The sequence below is a fragment of the Mixophyes fleayi genome, chromosome 5 (assembly GCF_038048845.1).
Source record: "Mixophyes fleayi isolate aMixFle1 chromosome 5, aMixFle1.hap1, whole genome shotgun sequence".
Lineage (NCBI taxonomy): Eukaryota > Metazoa > Chordata > Amphibia > Anura > Limnodynastidae > Mixophyes > Mixophyes fleayi.
Window position 1 is genome coordinate 259,876,052 of NC_134406.1, and position 22,486 is coordinate 259,898,537.

Consider the following 22,486-nt stretch of genomic DNA (forward strand, 5'->3'; position numbering starts at 1 on the left):
AACACTGAGGAGTGCTAAAATTTATTGAGTAGATACTGCTGACAGATATGACTTTTGACAGCCAGAAATATTAATGCACAATTAGAGAGAACACCCCAAAAACACTGAGGAGTGCTAACATTTATTGAGTAGATACTGCTGACAGATATGACTTTTGACAGCCAGAAATATTAATGCACAATTAGGGAGGACACCCCAAAAACACTGAGGAGTGCTAAAATTTATTGAGTAGATACTGCTGACAGATATGACTTTTGACAGCCAGAAATATTAATGCACAATTAGAGAGGACACCCCAAAAACACTGAGGAGTGCTTAAAATTATTGAGTAGATACTGCTGACAGATATGACTTTTGACAGCCAGAAATATTAATGCACAATTAGAGAGGACACCCCAAAAACACTGAGGAGTGCTTAAAATTATTGAGTAGATACTGCTGACAGATATGACTTTTGACAGCCAGAAATATTAATGCACAATTAGAGAGGACACCCCAAAAACACTGAGGAGTGCTTAAAATTATTGAGTAGATACTGCTGACAGATATGACTTTTGACAGCCAGAAATATTAATGCACAATTAGAGAGGACACCCCAAAAACACTGAGGAGTGCTAACATTTATTGAGTAGATACTGCTGACAGATATGACTTTTGACAGCCAGAAATATTAATGCACAATTAGAGAGGACACCCCAAAAACACTGAGGAGTGCTTAAAATTATTGAGTAGATACTGCTGACAGATATGACTTTTGACAGCCAGAAATATTAATGCACAATTAGAGAGGACACCCCAAAAACACTGAGGAGTGCTAACATTTATTGAGTAGATACTGCTGACAGATATGACTTTTGACAGCCAGAAATATTAATGCACAATTAGAGAGGACACCCCAAAAACACTGAGGAGTGCTAACATTTATTGAGTAGATACTGCTGACAGATATGACTTTTGACAGCCAGAAATATTAATGCACAATTATGGGGGACAACCCAAAAGCGCTGGGGAGTGCCAAATATGAAGAAAAAATAATAAACCTCTATCCTCCTCTCTGCACTAGCGATTTTGGTTAGAGCAATTGCAAGAACAATATTGTATTCTTTCTCTGTCCCTGCTCTAATTAGCCTGTGACTACACCCTGCTCTCTCCCTCTGTCAAATGGCGATGGATTGCTGTGGAGGCGTGTATTTATAAAGTTGAAGTATCGCGAGAACCGAGTCCCGAGATCCGACGACGTCACAATGACGTTCGGCCTCGATTTGGATTCGGAATTGGCGGGAGAGTACCGAGCTGCTCAGCTCGGTACTCGGATACCCAAAGTTCGGGTGGGTTCGGTTCTCGGAGAACCGGACCCGCCCATCTCTAACTTTAAGGCACTGAAGTGCGGGAGATCCCGGACAGGGAGCGTGACTAGAGGGCGGGAGGGTGCAGGTTGCGGGCAATCGTGTCCTTTTGGCCCGCCCCCCCCCCCCCCCCCCGCATCCGCATCGGGAAAATGTTTTTATGTGGTGGACGGGGCCAAAATGACGCAATTCACCGTGAATCGCATTATTTTGGCCAGGTATTTGCCGGCTGCAGGAGACTTGCCTGCTCTCCCGGGAGACCGACCCGGATTTCGGGAGTCTGCCGGACATTTCGGGAGAGTTGGCAAGTATGTTTTTAGCCGTATCACTTGCAACAGCTACAGGGCAGGTTTAAGTCCCGACTGATAGTGATGACTTGGGCAGCACAGTGGCTCAGTGGTTAGCACTGCTGCCTCACGGCACTGGAGTCAAGAGTTAGATTCCTGATCATGGCCTTATCTGTGTAAAGTTGTATATTCTCCCCGTGTTTGCATGAGTTTCCTCCCACACTCAAAAATATAATAGCAGGTGAATTGGCTGCTATTAAATTGACCTTAGTCTCTCTCGGTCTGTCTATGTATGTCAAGATATTTAAATTGTGAGCTTCTTTGGCGGCAGGGACTGATGTGAGTTCTCTGTACAGTGCTCTGGAATTAGTTATATAAATAACTGATGATGACTGGCCGGATAATAGTATTAATAATTGTAAATTTAAATTTTTTAGTTCCTTTTAATATAGTGATTGATAAAAGTTATTTATTCACTATACTCATTTGTTAAAATGTCTACATGTAGTGTATAAAACAATTATTAAATTCTGTTAATAAAGTAATTTTAATCATTACATTTCAGTTTAATTTAAGGCGGTTACCACTGAGTTTCTCTAGTATACTTTTATTTATTAAACACGATCCTTTAAATCCCAAAAACTAAGAAGAGATTAAGAGAAAAGCATGTTACACATAGAATAGGAAAGATTGTCCACATTAAACATTAGGGACATTTCTACAGAAAAATCTTACTGTACAGGAAGTCTTTGTATAAAGAAATATGTTACAAAAACAGGTAACTGAATTTCTTCTAATCATAATTACTTTAGTATGAGAAATAATTTGTGAAGTCAGCTAAAGGTCAAAAATATTTCCCTATTTTATGGCATTAAGGAAGCCTTGATGAAGATGTGTGGTATATGTACATGCGATGAAAACAGCCATTAACTGGAATATTGTCACTTTAATTACACTAGCTATTGACTTGTTGCAATCATCTCTCTAGACCACAGTACTGAAGCTATTAGAGGTCTATTACATAAAACCATACACATTGTTACCATTAGTATTAATCACATCCAGGAGCAGGAACATACTAACCTATGTATACTATTTAATTCAGAGTCGTAACTTAGAATTTTAGCGCCTGGGGCGAGAAAGAAAAATGCCTCCCCCTAGCCCTTCATTTTAACCAAATTTAAACTAAAATATTCATAAACTGCGCCCTCCTCCAGCGCTGCGCCCTGGGCGGTCGCCCCTATCGCACATGCCTATTTACGGCCCTGATTTAATCAGATAACACACGGGGACACTGAGGAAGCCTCTTTACCACACAGCCAATCATAAGCTGCGGATTAGTCAGCTGATGAACTGGGAGTCCTAGGCAGCTAATCAGAAGCAGACAGCATGGGAAAATCGGTTGTGATTGGCTGTCTGGTGAAAAGGAGACCCAGCTACTTACGGCCAAAAATAGTCATTTTGCATTAGCTGGTCATAGGTTCCAGAGTGTTGAACAAGTCTTTTTTCAGTTAAAGTCTATTTTAGGTATTTCTTTTTTTTTTCTTTGTTGATACCTGTTTGCAAGGTAGGCGGGACCCTGAGGTGATGTAATAAATTGTCAAGAAGCACCACACATGTCGGTGAACAATAAGTAGGAAGGGTATATAAGTAGCGTCATCATATACCATGCCCTGTCCACTTGAGGATGTGAATAGCATCATGTCACGTCCACCTCTGCTTTTCATATCTCCCCTCAGCATGCCCCATAGGAAAGCTAAAAACAAGTAGTAGGCAAGTCGGCCTTTCTGCCTCACTGACTGAGTACATCTTCTTAGCTGTAGAGCTTTCCTTGTCACGGGTATACTCTGCTGCTGCCCACAGACTTCATAGAGGATATCATTGCTAGTTGGAAGGTATTCCGTTCATGCTGACCTTTCCCCTCCTTCCCGGCCCTCCGTTCCGATGCTGCCTACCCAAATGTTGGGCGGCATGTTGCTATAATTTCAGAGACCTGGCTTTTAGCTTGCTTGTTATATGCAGGCAAACGCTGGGTTCCATTAGCTGAAAGATAGTGATATAGAAAGTACCAGTGCGCAACTCCCTTTAGAAGCCACATCATGATATTGCGAAGTCGTCCCCTTAGTGAAAGGAATTGAGGCACTGCATTGACCCTAATCTCTCTCTGTGTCTGTGTGTGTGTGTGTGTGTGTGTGTGTATGTTAGGGAATTTAGACTGTAAGCTCCAATGGGGCAGGAACTGATGTGGGTGAGTTCTCTGTACATCTCTGCGAAATTAGTGGCGCTATATAAATAAATGATGATGATGATGATTATCTTGAAGAGAATGCTATTCTAAAAAATAAACAGCAGCTAAAACCATATTTCATAGACCACAACATGTAACAGTGCGTCTTATACATAAAGTGATGTATAGAAGCCCAGGGGAGCATAGAGACTAGTATCATATAAGAAACTAATGTTCTGATGAGAACAAGTGACTGCTTATTTTCTGCTTAGAAGGAAGAACATTTGCAAACTTTCTCCACCTGCTGTTAATCTAACCACTATAATATAAGCCCTCATGAAGGTAGACAATACTGTTACAACATTAGACAAAAATGGATAATGTTTATGCAATACAGTTTACAAAAAACTACTTCCAGAGTTGTAACCGTTGGGGGTCTGCGGGGAAGGGGGGGCTCTGTGGTTCGGAGCCCAGAGGTGAGGGGGGCGAAAGTCTCGGACCACGCATGCTTAGAAGAGACCCCGGCTAAGCTTTATTGATGGGTTGGGGGGGGGGGGGGGGTTGCCGAGAGGAGAGAATGTAATTGCTGCTTTCCTACCCAAATTTTGCTGTGGCGCCATGCGACGCACTGTTCCGCTCCTGCAGAACAAATTGGTAATGGTTTTCGAAATGTGCGCTGAAAAAACAGAAGTCAGAATTTAAGTCTGTAAAGACACTGATTCCTATTGAACTTAAAAAAATAAAAATGGTCATGCCTACTCTCAGCTCTCAGAAGGTAAATGCATTTAGGTGTATAAGGCAGAAAACTCTGAGGGGGCGCACTGCGCAAAACGTGTGCACGTCACACAGGCCCGGCGCTCCCATTAGGCAATCTTGGGCAGTTGCCTAGGGCGCCGGGACCTGCAGGGAGAGAAGTGCAGTGGCGGCGGGGTGACGCCGCTGTTTTTCAGTGTCCGCAGCGCATCTCACACATGATCACTGACGTCAGTCAGTAATTCCTTTCTAGGTTGGGTGGAGCAAGATGGCGGCATTTGTGGAAGAGCAGAAGATTGCACAGGTAGAAGCGAGGAGTTTGGTGGAGCCAGCGAGTTCCCTGCAAAGTAAGAAATAGGTGTTTTGATGCACCTAATTTTGGGGAGGAGTGCAGAAATTAGATTTATTTTTTTGGAGTGAGATTATTGAAATGAGATAACAGGGTGTCATCAGCCAGAAAATAAAATGGAGAGCAATAGAACTTAAATACAGCTTCTCGTCAGCAGTGGAGGAATGGACAGACATACAGCTTCGCCTTCAGCAAAACAATTCATTACATGTAATAAAAGTAGTCCTCATATCCCCATACTCAAGTGTTAGTAAACACAATTAATTAATTTAAGCTATAAATGAAGCTTAACTGAACAGTATTTTTAAGAGACAAATGCCTGAATTCCGGGTAGGACTCCCGGGAGAGCTGGCAATTCTCCCTTCCTAGTGAAGTGGGCAGATTTTGAACCTCCATGATGCGATTCTCCGGGAACTGCATCATTTTGGCCCTCCGACTGTGGTAAAATGATGCATGTGCGTAATTACATCACGGGGACCGGGCCAAAATGACAGAATTCTCAGAGCCCTGCCCCCTCACGCCCACCCCAAGACTCCCAGAGGCCAACCTGGAAGGTTGGCAACTATGGACAAATGTTAATGTTTTATTTAATGACCGGGGTGAAACTAAAGGGGTAGGAGGTTGGACTTCTATGTAACATTGACACTTTCCATGGTGTGCCTCAAATATGCTCAGAAGAGGAGAGTGGGGTCCTTCAGAGCCGATATACAGACAACTCTGGACCCTCCCTCACTTTTAATGTGTTTTCTATGCACATATAGGTAATATGTTAGTGCAGGGTTTCCCAAACCCAGTTCTCAGGGCTCCCCAACAGTGCAGGTTTTCTGGATCACATGTGACATAACTAGGACCACCTGTGGATCTGTTACAATGTGTCAGTCAGTAATGAATACACCTGTGCCCCAGCAAGGAAATATGAAAAACCTGCACTGTTGGGGAGCCCTGAGGACTGGGTTTGGGAAATCCTGTGTTAGTGCATGAAAAGTAAAACATGGATTTGGCACACAACGATATGTCAAAGTCAAATAATTAAATGAAATAAACTATATTGATTGTTTTACCGTGCGATTGCGATCAGTACGCCACATGTCATGACGCAATCACATGATAAATAACGCACGTATACACTAACACATTCACTTGTATATAGTTCATTTTATAATAGTTCCAACCCACAGTCGTTTATGAACAAATGTTATTTAATTTATAGTTTTATATGATAATGTTAGAAGCTCTTTATTGAGATCTATTGTTCAGGTTACAGGAAACATATCATGTTTGGTGTCATTCTAATCCCCTATTTATCCTTGGTGATCCGGTTCAATGGCATAAAGGATCGCACCTCGCGTATGCTAGTTATGGAATATAGGTAATTCGTGATCAGAATGGTATTGTGTATGTGTAATGTAAATAAACCAGTTTGAACTAGCTTTCGGTGAGAAGATTAGTATGCAGCTGTTGGAGAGCTGACCCCCACCCTTGGAGGGTGTCTTTTGAACTGACCTATAAACTACACTATACTGGACTGTCCTGGAGCCTGAACCTATGGAAACATGCCAAGTCATCTGTATTGTATTTACTGTAACACCAAATGTATATATATTGCTCTCTGGAACCAGCAGTATTTTTGACCACAGACATCAGGATTGAATGACAGTAAGCTGGATCCAGCAGGGCGCGGCGTATATATCGGCTGTACTTATTTATTGAACTGTTATTCTTTTGCTTTTGCTATTAAATCGCATTGTGAGTTGGAACCAAACAAATTGCAGTGGACAATGATTATTGTTAAGCGATAAAATACCTTTAACAGGTAATACATTAGAAACCATTTGTTGTATTTTTCACAAGCTTATCATGTGTTAGCAAACATATTTTCACATATAACAGTAAAGAGCCTGTGTCCTTGTGAAGAATACACTGTTGCTGAGCTGTGCACACGATCCGTAAGGAACTCACACAGGGACATCTGTGTAATCTGTATGTAATTCAGTTACTCACTTCAGCAGCCCTCATCAGTTTAGAGGACTAGGTGGCTTCAAGCACTGATCCTCATGCGTGTGGTAATATTACCAATGTGCCGCCATATTTATACAATTCACTTTACATCTTGAACTGCTTTAGAATTCTGTTTTGGTGATGGGGAAAAAATTTCTATAAACGTTACAATTTATAGGGGTGAATGCAGGATTCGAGCTTCTTTGCCTTTCACCAAAGTATTTATCAGGAATCAGTCCAAAATGGACAGTGCTATAATTTGCCCTGCAACCAAATTTTCTTTTCATAGATATTTTAATCGGTAATTTGGGGCTAGAGGGAGGATTCCGGACACCTGAAGCTGTCTCGATGTACTGTGAAAATAAAGCATTGTACAAATGAACAGTTGGAGACAAAAAAATAAACTCACAGAACAATTTGGTTTAACAAAATTTTAATCTAAATTTTTGGCTCTTCAAAGTAGCTACCTTATGCAGATATACCCACCCAACGCACTCTTGGCATTCTATCTACAATGAATATCAATATTGTCCAGGAAGTTCATTCCATCACTGATACAGAAGCTCCCACAAATGTGTTGCACTTGTAGGTTGCTTTGCTTTCACCCTTCCGTCCAGTTCACCCCAAAACCAGTTTGATGGGGTTTGGAGACTGTGCTGGTCAGTCCATGATTATAAGCCTACCGTCTTGTTCTTTTCCTCAAAGGTAGTTATAACATAGCCTGGAGGTATGTTTTGGGTCATTATCTTGCTGTAAGTTGTACCCCTGGCCAACTAGGCGTAGACCAGAGGGTATTGCATGGCACTGAAAAATGCTGTGATAGCCATTTTGGTACAGGGTGCCAGTCTCTTTGTGCAAATCGCCAGTTGTGGATCCAGCAAAGGAGCCCCAGACCATCACGCTTCCTCCTCCATGTTTGACAGAACCACCATTTCGCCTACTCAACAAGCTGCATGAGGAGGTTTAAATTTTGATTCATCAGTCCATAAGACCTTCTTCCAGTCTTAAGCATACTTGCCAACATTGCCCAAGACTGCTCTGGGAGATCAGTGGGAGGTGGGCGTGTTGCCCAACGGATTGCATTTTTTCGTCCCGCCCCTGAAACATTAATCAAATTTTCCGACCAATTACCACAGGGGGTAGGGCTATGATGATGCGAGATTTGCGTCTAAAGCCCCGCCCCCACCACTTTACTATTGAGGCGATTAGGAAGAGGGAGGTTGCCCTGCTTTCCCTGGAGTCCAGGAGGTCTACCAGAAATTCAGGAGTCTCCCGGACATTCTGGTAGAGTAGGCAACTAGGGTCTTAAGTAGTCCACTGGTGGTGCTTCATGGCCCAGTCAAGCCTCTTTTTCTTATTTTGTCATCTTAGCGGTGACTTTCTCACCGCCACTTGACCTGTCAAACCTGCAGCTTAAAGTCTGCTCTGTAAGACTTAATGTATTTCCATTTCTGCGGATCAGCTGTAAGTTGTTAACCCATTACTTCTTTCCTGAAAAAGGCCTTCTTATTTTGCTCTGACATCTAATCAGAAAACAAAAAGTGACTGTGCTATGAAACCAGCTTATGTTCTATATAAAAATGTATTGGTTGCGTTCCTTTTGTATTCTGAGATTATTACGGTCCCTCATTAAGAATGTTCATTTCTATGTGCTTTTTTTCTATGTTTCATTTTATATGCATGTTTTTATTGTTTTAAAGTAATAGAATAATAAAAGAGTACTGTTTGAATACAAAAGGAATGTGACCAATACATTTTTATATCTACTATATAAATGCCTAGTGGCGTGTGTGAAAAAAAAAAACCAAGCTGCAGCGCCACCTGATGGGCAGAGTTATACACTGACCTATATATTTCTTGAAGGAGAAGTGACAGTTGGGAGTGGTTGGTGGTTGCCGGGGGTGACAGTGGGAAGTTTTTAACACCTTAAGTAGCTTGATGAAGGATGTGGCGATGAAGATGAAGGATGAGGTGATGGAGAAAAATGATGAGGTGGTGACATGTGGACAAAACCACGTTAAAAAAGGGCGCTTGCGTCGGGAAGTAACGCTCTTCCCTTGAGGGGGCCTCGGCTAGGCCCAAATGCATGACAAGAACCTTTTTAACACCTTAAGTAGCTTGATTTGACTAGAATGCATGAGTATCATGCACGGTAAACTTGTATAATATAAGCTGGTTTCATAGCGCAGTCACTTTTTTGTTTTCTGGTTTTGTGTCCTATTTGGGATGATCCACAGTCCTTAGTGATAGCTGCTTATGTAACCTTATCTAGTTAATCATTTATGACCTTTATTTATCTTTAGCTACTATATGGAATAATTTCTGGATGTCCTTGTGCTTTTAGACATATTTACACCTGTCTGTAGCATTAATATTATTAGGAGTTTTTTATATTTGTATTGAGCTCTGACATGTACATTATTTTTCAGTTTTTGTACCTAAACTTTTTTTTTTTTTTAACCTCAGGCCAGTCATTGTTCTTGAATTGCTTAAATTTCAATAAAAACTGGGAAAACGGGTTGTTGTCCTTTGATTGGTAGTGTAGGTACCGTGTTAGTGCATGAAACATAAAGCATGGATTCAGGACACAATGGTAATTCAACATTAGAAACCATTTGTTCTGGGGGGGTGGGGGGGGGGGGTGTTATAATCTTCTGATTTGTTTAATAACACTTGAAAAACACATCAAAAATGGAGAAGTGTGAACAAACCTTTTAATGGAGCTCTTCAGACAAAAAAAAACTGCTCCCATCCCACAAACCCTTTATGCCTCCTGCCGCCAATGTCCGTCCTCTTCTGGGAGTCCTGCCAAATTTAGCCAGTACCGCCCAATTTCTCCCTGCAGAAGATGCAAGTCTTTGCACATCTCGAAGACGCTGTCATCTCGGCACACGTATACATACACTTCCCTATGAAATGGGTATAAAATACTGGGATTCTGTAAATAAGCCTGTCACCCATCAGACCCGCTGACCGACGGGCTCCCCTGCTGACACTTACCTTCTCCCCAGCGGCTGTATTCCTCCAGGACGGACGCAGCGGCTCTCCTGACTGTCGCCATCTTTCCAGGTTGTCTGCGCATACGCGAACTGGCATTCTTCCACATTCATTCCGTTTAGCCAATCAGCTGGCTGGTTCTTCTATTTAAAGACGCCTCCTGCACTTGTATGATGCCAGATCTTCAGATCTCATCTCTCGTTCAGACGTTCTGTACCCTGGCTCCTGTGTATCGGTCCGCAAACTATCGCACTCTGTGTGTCATCTCCACTGTCTAAAGTGGTAATGCTCCACAGACCATTTCATCCTGTCTCCAGAGTCTGCTGGGTATCGGTCTGCAGACTATCGCACCCCATGTGTCATTTCCACTGTCTAGTGGTAACACTATACAGACTATTGCATCCTGTCTTCAGTACCTCTTGTGTACCGGTCCACAGACTGTTGCACCTTGTGGGTCAACTCCATTTTCTAGTGATAACGCTCTCCAGGACCTTCAGTCACTCTGATCCTGCTTACCTGTATTACTCTGATTTCTGTGTTTCTGGTTATCATCTTGGTCTTGCTCGTCACCTCCTAAGAGAACCGCGACCTGCAGGTTGGGAGCCACAAAGTCCAAACTCCCTTGCGGGGGTCCCTGGTGAAAACCTCCCTCTCCGTTAGATTCCGGGCATTCTCCAGACCTTCGTGACCGTAAGCCTTACTGTCCACACTCAGTTCTCTCCACTCACCGCATGGCAACTATTAGTTAGGTCCAGGGCCGGCTCAAGCCCTGTGTGCGCCTCTTCCCCCCGTGCAAGTGGCGCCCCAACCCCGCAGCTTCTTACCTTAGTAGGCGTGAGTTGGGGGCTCCTCAAACTGGGAGTGTGGAGCTTAGATGTGACAATATAGTCAAGGGCCAGACTCCCAGTGTTTCACTGACAATGACCAGTAGCCGATAGTTTCACAGGTAAGAGGCTGCTTCTCCTCCATGTCAGACTTTCCATGCAGCCCTCCAGCCTCCCTTATCCAGTGCATAGTGTTGGGAGACTTGTCTATGAGTGATGCCCCTTCAAAGCCACATGTGCGCACAGTACTGAAGGGGTGTTTATAGGGAAGGGGGACAGTCTTGTGGAGGATTTTTATTAATGACTTGAAGCGCAGCAGTGCTCTCTCTCTAAGGGAACTGGTAAGGTGGTTTATATTGTTTTTGCTCACCTTATATTCCACCCTCCCCAAATATATGTCCCTGAAGCAGATTGTGATCTATATGCTAGGGCAGTGGCTCAGGAGCTGCAACAATCTCACAGGACGGCCACAGCCAGTGGTAAAGCTGGGTACATACTACATGGTTTTTCGTCCAATAATCGGCTCAAACAGCCGACATACGACCGCTCGTTCAAAAGTCGGGTCAGTGTGTGCAGTGACACGATGGTGGAAAGTCTGCCCAAATGGACGATTGTCGCCTCATTTGGTTGGTCGTACCGTTTAATATTTTCTTTCCAATCTCGTTTCCGCTGTGTAGTGTATAACATTCCGACCGATCCACAACAGTGAGTACGAAATTACAGTCATTGCTCACGACAACATGGCTGTAAAAAGTCGCTAAAGGGACGTCCTCTCTTCTGTTTCTCGTCCTAAACAAGGCTAGTGTGTATGCAGTCCATGGACCGAGCGATCGGACCATCGATCGCATGTAAAATCACTCGGCATAAAAAGTTGGTCGAAATTTCTGTAGTGTGTACCCAGCTTTAGGCAGAGGACTACTTGGTAACAATTTTGGCTTAGGGGGTGCCTTGAAAAAATTATGTTGACCCTAAGAGTGCATCGAACTTAGAATGTTTGGGATCCACTGTGCAGGGACTATTCCTGGTAGCAATATATCACTATAATTATTGTCTATTAATGCAGAGTCACTGTCACAGATCATGATCCTCTGTATAGATCACACAATCTGCACAGCAGTAATTTGGGGATTAATCAATAATACAATGTTCTGTGGAGATGAGAAACTAGAGTATAAACATATGAAGCTGCACTGCGTGGTCATGTGACCCCCTTAGCCCCGCCCCAGAGGCTGTCTCCTAGTAACGGTGGGCGGGGCGGCGGTGACGTAGTCCGGAGCAGCACACGTGGTGTTAGCACCGGAGTCCGGTGAAGCCGTAGCGGAGGCCCCGCGGTGCCCGGTACCCGCCATGAAGATCACGCGGCAGAAACACGTGAAGAAACACCTGAGCTTCTACCGGAACAACTTCCGCTTCCGGGAGCCCTACCAGGTGCTGCTGGACGGGACCTTCTGCCAGGCGGCTCTGAGGAACAAGATCCAGATCAAGGAGCAGATGCCCAAATACTTCACGGGGGATGTGCAGCTGTGCACCAGCCAGTGAGTGGTGTTATATATAGTATAGTGTGCACCAGCCAGTGAGTGGTGTTATATATAGTATAGTGTGCACCAGCCAGTGAGTGGTGTTATATATAGTATAGTGTGCACCAGCCAGTGAGTGGTGTTATATATAGTATAGTGTGCACCAGCCAGTGAGTGGTGTTATATATAGTATAGTGCAGCTGTGCACCAGCCAGTGAGTGGTGTTATATATAGTATAGTGCAGCTGTGCACCAGCCAGTGATTGGTGTTATATATAGTACAGCTGTGCACCAGCCAGTAAGTGGTGTTATATATAGTATAGTGTGCACCAGCCAGTGAGTGGTGTTATATATAGTACAGCCGTGCACCAGCCAGTGAGTGGTGTTATATATAGTACAGCTGTGCACCAGCCAGTGAGTGGTGTTATATATAGTACAGCTGTGCACCAGCCAGTAAGTGGTGTTATATATAGTATAGTGTGCACCAGCCAGTGAGTGGTGTTATATATAGTACAGCTGTGCACCAGCCAGTGAGTGGTGTTATATATAGTGCAGCTGTGCACCAGCCAGTGAGTGGTGTTATATATAGTACAGCTGTGCACCAGCCAGTGAGTGGTGTTATATATAGTACACCTGTGAACCAGCCAGTGAGTGGTGTTATATATAGTACAGCTGTGCACCAGCCAGTGAGTGGTGTTATATATAGTGCAGCCGTGCACCAGCCAGTGAGTGGTGTTATATATAGTACAGCCGTGCACCAGCCGGTGAGTGGTGTTATATATAATATAGTACAGCTGTGCACAAGCCAGTGAGTGGTGTTATATATAGTACAGCTGTGCACCAGCCAGTGAGTGGTGTTATATATAGTACAGCTGTGCACCAGCCAGTGAGTGGTGTTATATATAGTATAGTGTGCACCAGCCAGTGAGTGGTGTTATATATAGTACAGCTGTGCACCAGCCAGTGAGTGGTGTTATATATAGTACAGGGCAGCTGTGCACCAGCCAGTGAGTGGTGTTATATATAGTATAGTACAGCTGTGCACCAGCCAGTGAGTGGTGTTATATATAATATAGTACAGCTGTGCACCAGCCAGTGAGTGGTGTTATATATAATATAGTACAGCTGTGCACCAGCCAGTGAGTGGTGTTATATATAGTACAGCTGTGCACCAGCCAGTGAGTGGTGTTATATATAGTATAGTACAGCTGTGCACCAGCCAGTGAGTGGTGTTATATATAGTATAGTACAGCTGTGCACCAGCCAGTGAGTGGTGCTGTGTAGTACAGGCCAGCCAGTGAGTGAGACCATATAGTATAGTACAGGACAGCTGTGCACCAGCCAGTGAGTGACCCTGTATAGTATAGTATAGTATAGTACAGGGAAGCTCTGCACCAGCCAGTGAGTGGTGCTATATAGTACAGGGCAGCTGTGCGCCAGCCACTGAGTGGTGCTATATAGTACAGGGTAGCAGTGCACCAGCCACTGAGTGGTGCTATATAGTATAGTACAGGACAGCTGTGCGCCAGCCACTGAGTGTGGTGCTATATAGTATAGTACAGGACAGCTGTGCGCCAGGCAGTGAGTGGCGCTATATAGTACAGGGCAGCTCTGCACCAGCCACTGAGTGGTGCTATATAGTACAGGGTAGCAGTGCACCAGCCAGTAGGTGGCGCTATATAGTTATTTGTTACATCTGTTTGTATTAGATGATGAGTTACATTATCTGCAAAATGTCACCAGTAGCTATTTGTATAGTGCCACTAATTTCTCACTACTCATTATTTGTTTCAGCTGTGTTCTAAAGGAGCTGGAATCCCTGGGGAAAGAACTATATGGAGCCAAATTGGTCGCCCAAAGATTTCAAGTGCGGAACTGTGCTCACTTCAAGAGTCCTGTCAGTGGCTCCGCATGTCTGTTATCCCTGGCTGCAGATGGCAATGCCCACCATTATTTCATCGCCACCCAGGTATCTGAAAAGGGTAATTGGAAAACCATTTATTCCTAGTTGGTTTAGCCGTGATCCTGCATGTTTTCCTGATTTGCATTTAGTTGCCATGGAGAACTGCTGCTTTGGAGAAAGAGTAAACGGGTGTGATAACATTATAATTATGATTTATTAGCGTTTATAGGGCAACACAGTTCCGGCAGCACCGTACATGGCAGTAGTACAAACAGGATAGATATAGGTCACATAAAGAAAGAAAAGGTCACAAAAATGTACACAACACAAACAGAACTGAAAGTACAGATAACAAATACAAGAAGGGTAATGTAAATCAACTCATATTACAAAGGACAATTACAAGGATGGTAAGAGCAGCCAAAGTTGACATGGGAGGGGTAAGGAGCAAGTGGAAAAGGGGAGGGGGGGGAGCAGACTACAAGGGAAGAGGGGCACGACTCGTAACAGCTTACAATCTAAACTGGAGAAGTTTGGTGTGTAAGATCGTCGGGTTATTATATAATGTTCTGCAAGTGGGGGGATAGCTAATGGTTAACATTTCTATGGTAATTTAAAACAAGCTGAAAAACTACACCTATGAAACCAGAAGGCCATCCTTGAGTTAGGCTAGGTACACACTGAAGAATTTTCTGACCAACATATTATTGCAAACGATTGTACCTACGACTGAAGATCTGATCAGTCTGATGATTCATGTGTACACACTGACACGATTTACCTTCAGATCTGTGCTCTTCAGCTGGTCCTCTAGTCCAGAGAATAGCAGCACAATATTCATTAATTGAATTTTGTCACACTGATTAAAACAGGACATGTGGATAGCTATAACAAGGCTAATGTATTTCGTTGGCTTCTGTGACTCTGAAACAAAACATTCTGTCTCAGATCGAATAAATTAATTCTTCCTTCTACAGCACTCTCTACAGCAGGCCTGTCCAACCTGCGGCCCTCCAGGTGTTTGTGAAACTACAAGTCCCAGCATGCCCTTCCAGCTATCAACTGGTTGTCTACCGGCAAAGCATGCTGGGGCTTGTAGTTTTACAACACCTGGAGGGCCGCAGGTTGGACAGGCCTGGTCTACAGTTATTCACTGGTACATTCATTGCTAGCATCGACTGAAAAGAGCCTGACTCTGTAAACTCTATGGAGATGAACGTGATGAGTGCATACACACTACATGATTGACCAACCAAATGAGCAGAAAATCAACACTTTCGACCATCATGTTACTATAGACACTACCCCTACTCTCGACGTATGTCGGCTGATTTGCCCAATTATTGGATGAAAACGCTCCAGTGTGTACTTAGCCATACTCTCTGTGTGTCTTGCCGTATTCTGTTATAACTTTGTATGCAAGAAACAGAATCCGCCATATGCGTCCGTAACTGAAGTGCTTCAAGATGGAATGTGTAACTACGAGTAAATATATAAAAACCAGCTCAGATTTACAAGCAATATATTTGGGTTATCGTATGCTATTTCTAAAATTTAAGCAGTACAGACTTCTATTTAAAGAAAATTACCCCAAACAAAATTAATTTTGTTTTATGTAGAACGCAGGACCTCAGAAAAACGTTCTTGCCATTCTGTCATACGATTTTGATAAACAATATTCCTTTACTTAATGGTTGATATCATGTAAGAAAGTTACTGCTTATCGATAAGTACTTTTCTAAGCTATCAAAGCCCAGTTTTGTTTACGGTGTAAGATTTAAAAAGATGCAATGATCACATCTTAAAAGGCATCCTGAAACCTTCACAAATTTAGATCTAAAAATCCTCTTAAAGCTTGTATGCTGTAATGTTATGCGTGGAACTATCTTGGTTCAGAACAGAAATTCTTAGGGGTATATTTACTAACTGCTGCTTGGAAAAAGTGGAGATTTTGCCTATAGCAACCAATCAGATTCTAGCTGTCATTTATTTATTACATTCTACAAAATGAAACCTAGAATCTGATTGGTTGCTATAGGCAACATCTCCACTTTTTCAAACCCGCCATTTAGTAAATCTAGCCCTTGGTTACACTTAACTTTTATCTTTAGTTATAATAGAAATATTAAGAGATCAATGTGTAATCGTGTTGCAGGATTTTTACCGTTTACCATTATTTTAGCCTTGGTCCAATAATCCCTTAATGTCCTCCGACAACTGAGTGTCACGCTTTATCACGTAGTACAGTTGTGAGAGGGGAAGAGGCCTATGGAAGATCACTCTGGTTTATTTTCAAACTCGCTCCGCTGTAATTCCTGATGTGTTTTTTTTGTTGTTTTTTTAAAGATTTATTTTGTCAGGTCAAAGTAACAACAAGAGACGATTGACAAGGTGAATACAGTTATAACAAATAAGCAAGAAGTAAACAAATCAGTGATCAACATCGAACTTACAAAACACTAAGTCAAACGAACCTTAAAATGTAGTATTAACGAATGACCCGAAGTTTTTGTTGAGAGGGTATAGAGGAAGAAAGGAGCTAAAAAGAAGGTAGAAAAGTAAGGGGTGACTAGATCCATTGTGGAAAAGGAGAAGTCCAAAAAAGAAGTGAGGTATTAGAACTGGGTTAAGTAAAGGGTGGGCACACCTGAAAGAAGGCTAGCCATGGATCCCAAACCTTGGCCAAAGCTCTCGAAGTGTTCCGAATGATGCTGGTCATATACTCCATCCGGTGAGTTTGCCAGACTCTACTAATTATAGACTGCATGGAGGGAGGGGATTGCATACGCCAGTCTGCTGCTAATTGGCAAGTAGCTGCCGACACAATGTGCCTAATCAGTTTGTTCTGATGTCGGGGTGCCGAGGGAGCCCCCAGAGAGAGTAGAAAGAATTTGGGCTCTAGGGGAATGTCCACCTGAAGAATTGCATTAATCAGGCTTCTAATCTCAACCCAGAAGCCGGATAATTTTGGGCACGACCACCATATGTGGAGGAATGTGCAATTCCTGATGCTTTAACGCAGATAAGTGTGCAGCGTTTTGAAGTGCTAAATTTCAGCCATAAAGCAACAATAAAATAAACTATATGTTGCCAGATTTACAGTGTTACTTTTGGCATCGCCAGCGCTTGTTAGTTCAGTCTGATGGTTGTTGTCTGACCCCCCTTTATCAACATGCCCCATAGTGATCCTGTCGGTCTCAGTATTATCACTACTGGGTATCACAGCTGTTTGGGACCACATAGGCAGCAACAGCAGCCTAATTGTCCAATATTACAGTATGTGTTGCCAGTAGAACTTCTACAAAACTCTTACTACCGCCAAGCAAAGGGAAATCTGCAATATAACAGCTTAGGGGCGTGGCTTTGTATAATATCATGGAGGGGGAGATGCACCTGTAAATATAATTGATGGCTCAGTGGTTAGCACTTCTGCCTCACACCACTGGGGATCAGGAGTTTAATTCCTGACCATGGCCTTATCGGTGAGGAGTTTGTATGTTCTCCCCGTGTTTGCGTGGGTTTCCTCTGGGTGCTCCGGTTTCCTCCCACCCTCCAAGAAAAACACTGTTCGGTTAATTGACTGATATCAAATTGACCCTAGTCTGTGTGTGTGTATGGTAGGGAATTTAGACTGTAAGCTCCAATGGGGCAGGGACTGATGTGAGTAAGTTCTATACAGTTCTAAAATACTGCGGAATCAGTGGCGCTATATAAATAAATGATGGTGATAGACAAAGGGTGGGCAATCTTAAACCTTTAAGCTTTTGTGTAGTCTATACAGGTGAATTGAATATAATAATGCCTCCACCTATGCTGCATACAGTTAAACAAAGAAAAAATGTTGAGCTAAGTGTCTCCTAAAAGACAGTTGTGTACTCTGTGTGTGGTTTATGCATCCACTGTAACCTTTGTATACAGTACTGTAATACCGCTGGCCAGACATAAATTGATACCTGATTGACTAACGTTTTTTTTAAAAGATTATTCAATAAGTAAAACCCAACACCAAAGATTCTTTTTACCTTGGGTCAGTGTGTCCCACCGACATCTTATGCCTGTTTTTGCTAAGCTCTCTTTTGCTAGATCTGATTGTGTCTAACGCCTGGAATTAGTTGTTTGGATCTTCATTCAGCCTGGAACTAAATACCTCCATGGATTTAAATTCTTTAGCACTCTACAAAGTAAAACTTGTTTTGTTTGATTAATACCCAGTAAGTGAATTAACTAGATTAGGTTTCAAATCTAAATTCCCCCTCTTGGCGCGATCTGATGTTCCATTGAAATGGATTACTGAGAAGGTTTTAATTATGGAAGCATTGTAAGAGTGGGTTTGAATCTGTTTAACAGATTTCTCGGTTGGTATTTTATTAAATATGAGTTTTGGGACCTGTAGGTCTTTGTCTACGTTTCTTAAGTGTAATAAGCTCCAGTATTGTTTCCCCTGGCGCAATACGCTGCTGTATGGTACAGGTCAGGTGTCGTCCAAACACTGCTTAAGTGGAACTCATAAAATTAACAGATAAGAAAAACAAAAACTAATATTGATTATAAACTGCCCCCTCCCTGTCTCTTGCACTTCATGCTAAAATGCTTTAGGTGTAGCTTAAGTTGTCTGTTTAATGTGAGTGACGATTCTGTGACATGAATATCATGTGATCATGCAGAGCCAATGGAATGCTGGCAAACTTCCTGCAGTTTTGTCATGTCTCAGAAAGTTACTGTCGACAGTACATGGGATGGTTACACTCATTATAATGTATCCACCTGTAGAAGTATTATACTAGTATTCCTCTGATGCCACCATGGCATGAGTCCGATATCCTGGACCGCCCAGTGACTGTGTTATGGCTGGTTCTTCTTCCAGGACGATTTTTAAACTCTGCTCTTTTGATGCATTGCAGATTTTAATGTAACAAGACCACTGACCAATCACTGGACACGTTACAAAACCACAATGTATTCGAGGAGCAGAGTTGAACTCAATAAGAAATGATGGCAACATAAAAGTAAAAGGAACATCTGTTCATATATCTAGTGGCGCTATGTAAATAAGCAGTTTGTGTGTAGGTCACTGATATGCTTTACTGTGGGGTAACTTTGGGGTACGTTATTGTGGTGTTGGGACAATGGGGAAAACAGCATAGATAAACCGGGACATACAAGGTAGACATGAGCACAAATGTGAAAACAAGAGGTAGGGGGGGACCCTAATCGTGAGACTTTATAACCTAGCGGGAAAAGGCCAGAGCTGTGACAATGTGAGAGTGGAGATTGGGACAGTTGTGAGATTTCATTAGTGAGGGTGCTATAAGTGGGAGAGTAGTGTAAGCTTTAATAAAGAGATGGGTTTTCAGGGGATATTTGAAGGCTGGGGGAGAGTCTGATGGGGTCTGGTAGGAATTTTATAGGTGGAAATCATTTCGGGAGAAGAGGAAGTGAAGTGCAAGTCAGAGGAAGAGCTAAAAGGGAATGAGGGATAGTATTTTGAGATATATAAGGGGAAGGTGTTAAGGGCTTTGGATGATTTATTTGAATTGGATTTTTGGAGTTTATGGGGAGCCAGTGTATGACTTACAAAGCGGCAGATATGAAGCGATGAGAGAGGAATGTCAGTCTTGCCGCAACATTTTGATCTGATCGCAGCAGGGACATATGGGTGAGAGGAATCCATATAGGAGGACTAGGAGGTAGTCAAGGTGGGAGTTGAGAATAAAGATACGTTTGGTTCCCTTTTTGGTAACTAAATGGCACATTATAGCAATATGTGAGGAGGAAAGCAGATTAAATGGTGGTGCCAGGGCCGCGGGCTACAGAGACTGAGGACATGGTGGTGGGGGGGATAGTTCATGAAATTTTGGGGGAGGTGGTGAGTCTGGGAGATGATGAGCTAAGATTTGTTTTGGGCATGTAGTGCTGTACATTGTGAGATCCTCATGGAAGTGGCAGAGACCATTGGTCACTTCATATATTCGTGAATGGGAGAGGTAGATCTAGATGTCAGCAGCTGAAGGAGCGTTCAGAGGGGTAGGAAGTGGACCAGGAGAGAAATGTCACAAAGTCCAATGGAGTGAAAGCTGTGTAAGAGAAGAGGGTGATCTAATGGTGTCAAAAGTGGAAGAGAGGTCCAGGAGAATAGATAGAGACGTGACCCTTGGCCTTCGCTGTAAGTAGACCAGTCTTCACTTTATAAGGGCAGTATCAAGTTGAGGATGGAAGTCTGATTGCAGAGGTTCTAGAAGGGATTGAGAGGAAAGAAAGTAGGTTGAGTAGTTTTGATACAAAGGGGAGGTGAGCAATAGGGTGGTAGTTGGTGAATACAATGATCGTCAGGATAACCAAACTATGCTGCTTTCATATCTAATACAAGGACAAAACAATGTGACACTCTGGAGCCAGTGGGATCTCTTAAGCAGAACTGACTATCAGCGGTACTTTGTTTTTTGTAAAAAAAAAAAACACTTTATAATGTACATTGGCTCCCTGGCTCCTGGTATTTGTACAGTTTTGGCCCAATGAGTAAGGCTGGGTACACGCTACATAACATTTCTCTTGATGCAACATCTTTAATAATTTTACCAATGACAAAAAAAAATGACCAGATCAGCAGCCGATTCCTGTGTACACACTATACACGTTTTACCGTCAGATCTGTGCACTTCATCTGTCATAACCATCGTCTGAAAACATCCTGACTCTGCACACTCCATAGACGTCTATGGACACTGCTGGTCGTGAGTGCGTACACACTGCAGGATTGGAACAACATGGTTCCATCGTTGAATGAGATTATTTGTCCGGTTTTAAAATCAAATGAAACGATACGATGTGCTTTGGAACAATAATCGTTCATCGTTGAAGTGTGCACACTAATGGGATATTGGGACGAACAGACGTTTATCGTTTGATTGACCCGATTATCGGCTGAAAACACTGCAGTGTGTACCCAGCTTTAGGCTAGTTGCACACTACAGAGAATTTCCCCCGACTGTCGGCTGTCTAGTAATTTAATCTCCTATCCATCAATATATATATAATGCAGCCTGGCCAGCCATATATTAATTGATATTAAAAAATGTCTGCAGTTTTTATGTCCCATTGTTTTCTATTTGTATACAAATTATCATGCAAGCCATAATGGTAATGAGATATAAATGCAGCTAATCAGATGGATCTATTAGACTAATGCTTTATTTATTCTTCAGATCACACTCTCTGTGTATTGTTCAGTGTACTGTAATCTAATCCCCAGTGTAATACCAGCTCTGCAAAGCACAACACACCTGCGTAACAGAATGTACGATAATCCCCGTGATTATATCTGGGGGAGAATTCATTAAGATAACTGCAGGATTAGTAAACCTAGGAAACAGTAACACAGTTAGTTAAATTGTCATGTAACTGTTGTCTTTTTGAATTTTATTCACCAGGATCAAGAACTGGCGAATAAAGTAAAGAAGCGAGCGGGAATCCCTCTGTTGTTCATCATTCAGAACACCATCGTGCTGGACAAGCCGTCGCCCAAGTCTCTGGCCCATGTCCAGGCTTCGCAGGCCAGCCAGCTTGTTCCCGAGCACGAGAAACAGAACCTGGAGCATCTAAAGGATGAGCAGGGGGTGGCGCAGGTCCCGGAGCGTAGAGGAAGGAAGCGCAAAGGAGTCAGCGGTCCCAACCCGCTAAGCTGCCTGAAGAGAAAGAGGAAAAACCCAACGCAAGCTGCGGAGCCAGCTCCCGATCAAAAGAAAAGAAAGAGGAAAAGGAATAGAAAAAAGGCGTTGGAGAAAGACGCGCTGAAGACTGCGTAACGGAAGTGTGACCGATTGTACATGGTTTTTATATTAGAAACAATTGTTTTATGGTTTTTTTCTTGTACATTTCACTAAAAAGAAAGGTTATAACTCGTACAAAGTTTTTTTTCTCTTTAATTTTACCTGGATTTTAGATTATTATTCCATGTTAGGGTATTCCAGTTTGATGAATTCTTCTTAATTCTGGGATTATATCCTTAACTACGTAGTTCAGGCAGTATATTGTCGTATAAACTGTATGTGGGTAGACCTTGTTGTGTAAGAGAGGGGGTAGATTTATTAAAACTTAAAAAGTAAAAGTGGAGGTGTTGCCCATAGCAACCAATCAGATTCTACCATATACTAGATAAATGATGGCTAGAATCTGGTTGCTATGGGCACCATCTCCACTCTTCTTTTTTGAAGGTTTAGCAAGTCTACCCCCGGTCACTTCTTACTTAGAACCACTATAAGAGAATATTTTTTACTGCATCAATTGTAC

General features: G+C 42.7%; 1 protein-coding gene across 1 annotated transcript; it reads left to right on the forward strand.

The window, feature by feature from the left end:
- Window positions 1–12,016: 12,016 nt before the first annotated feature.
- On the forward strand, window positions 12,017–22,105 carry UTP23 (UTP23 small subunit processome component). Its single transcript, XM_075213985.1, has 3 exons — window positions 12,017–12,316; window positions 14,092–14,266; window positions 21,628–22,105. The coding sequence occupies exons 1-3, from the start codon at window positions 12,129–12,131 to the stop codon at window positions 22,000–22,002; spliced, it is 738 nt and encodes a 245-aa protein (XP_075070086.1). The 5' UTR covers window positions 12,017–12,128; the 3' UTR covers window positions 22,003–22,105.
- The last annotated feature ends 381 nt before the right edge of the window (window positions 22,106–22,486 follow it).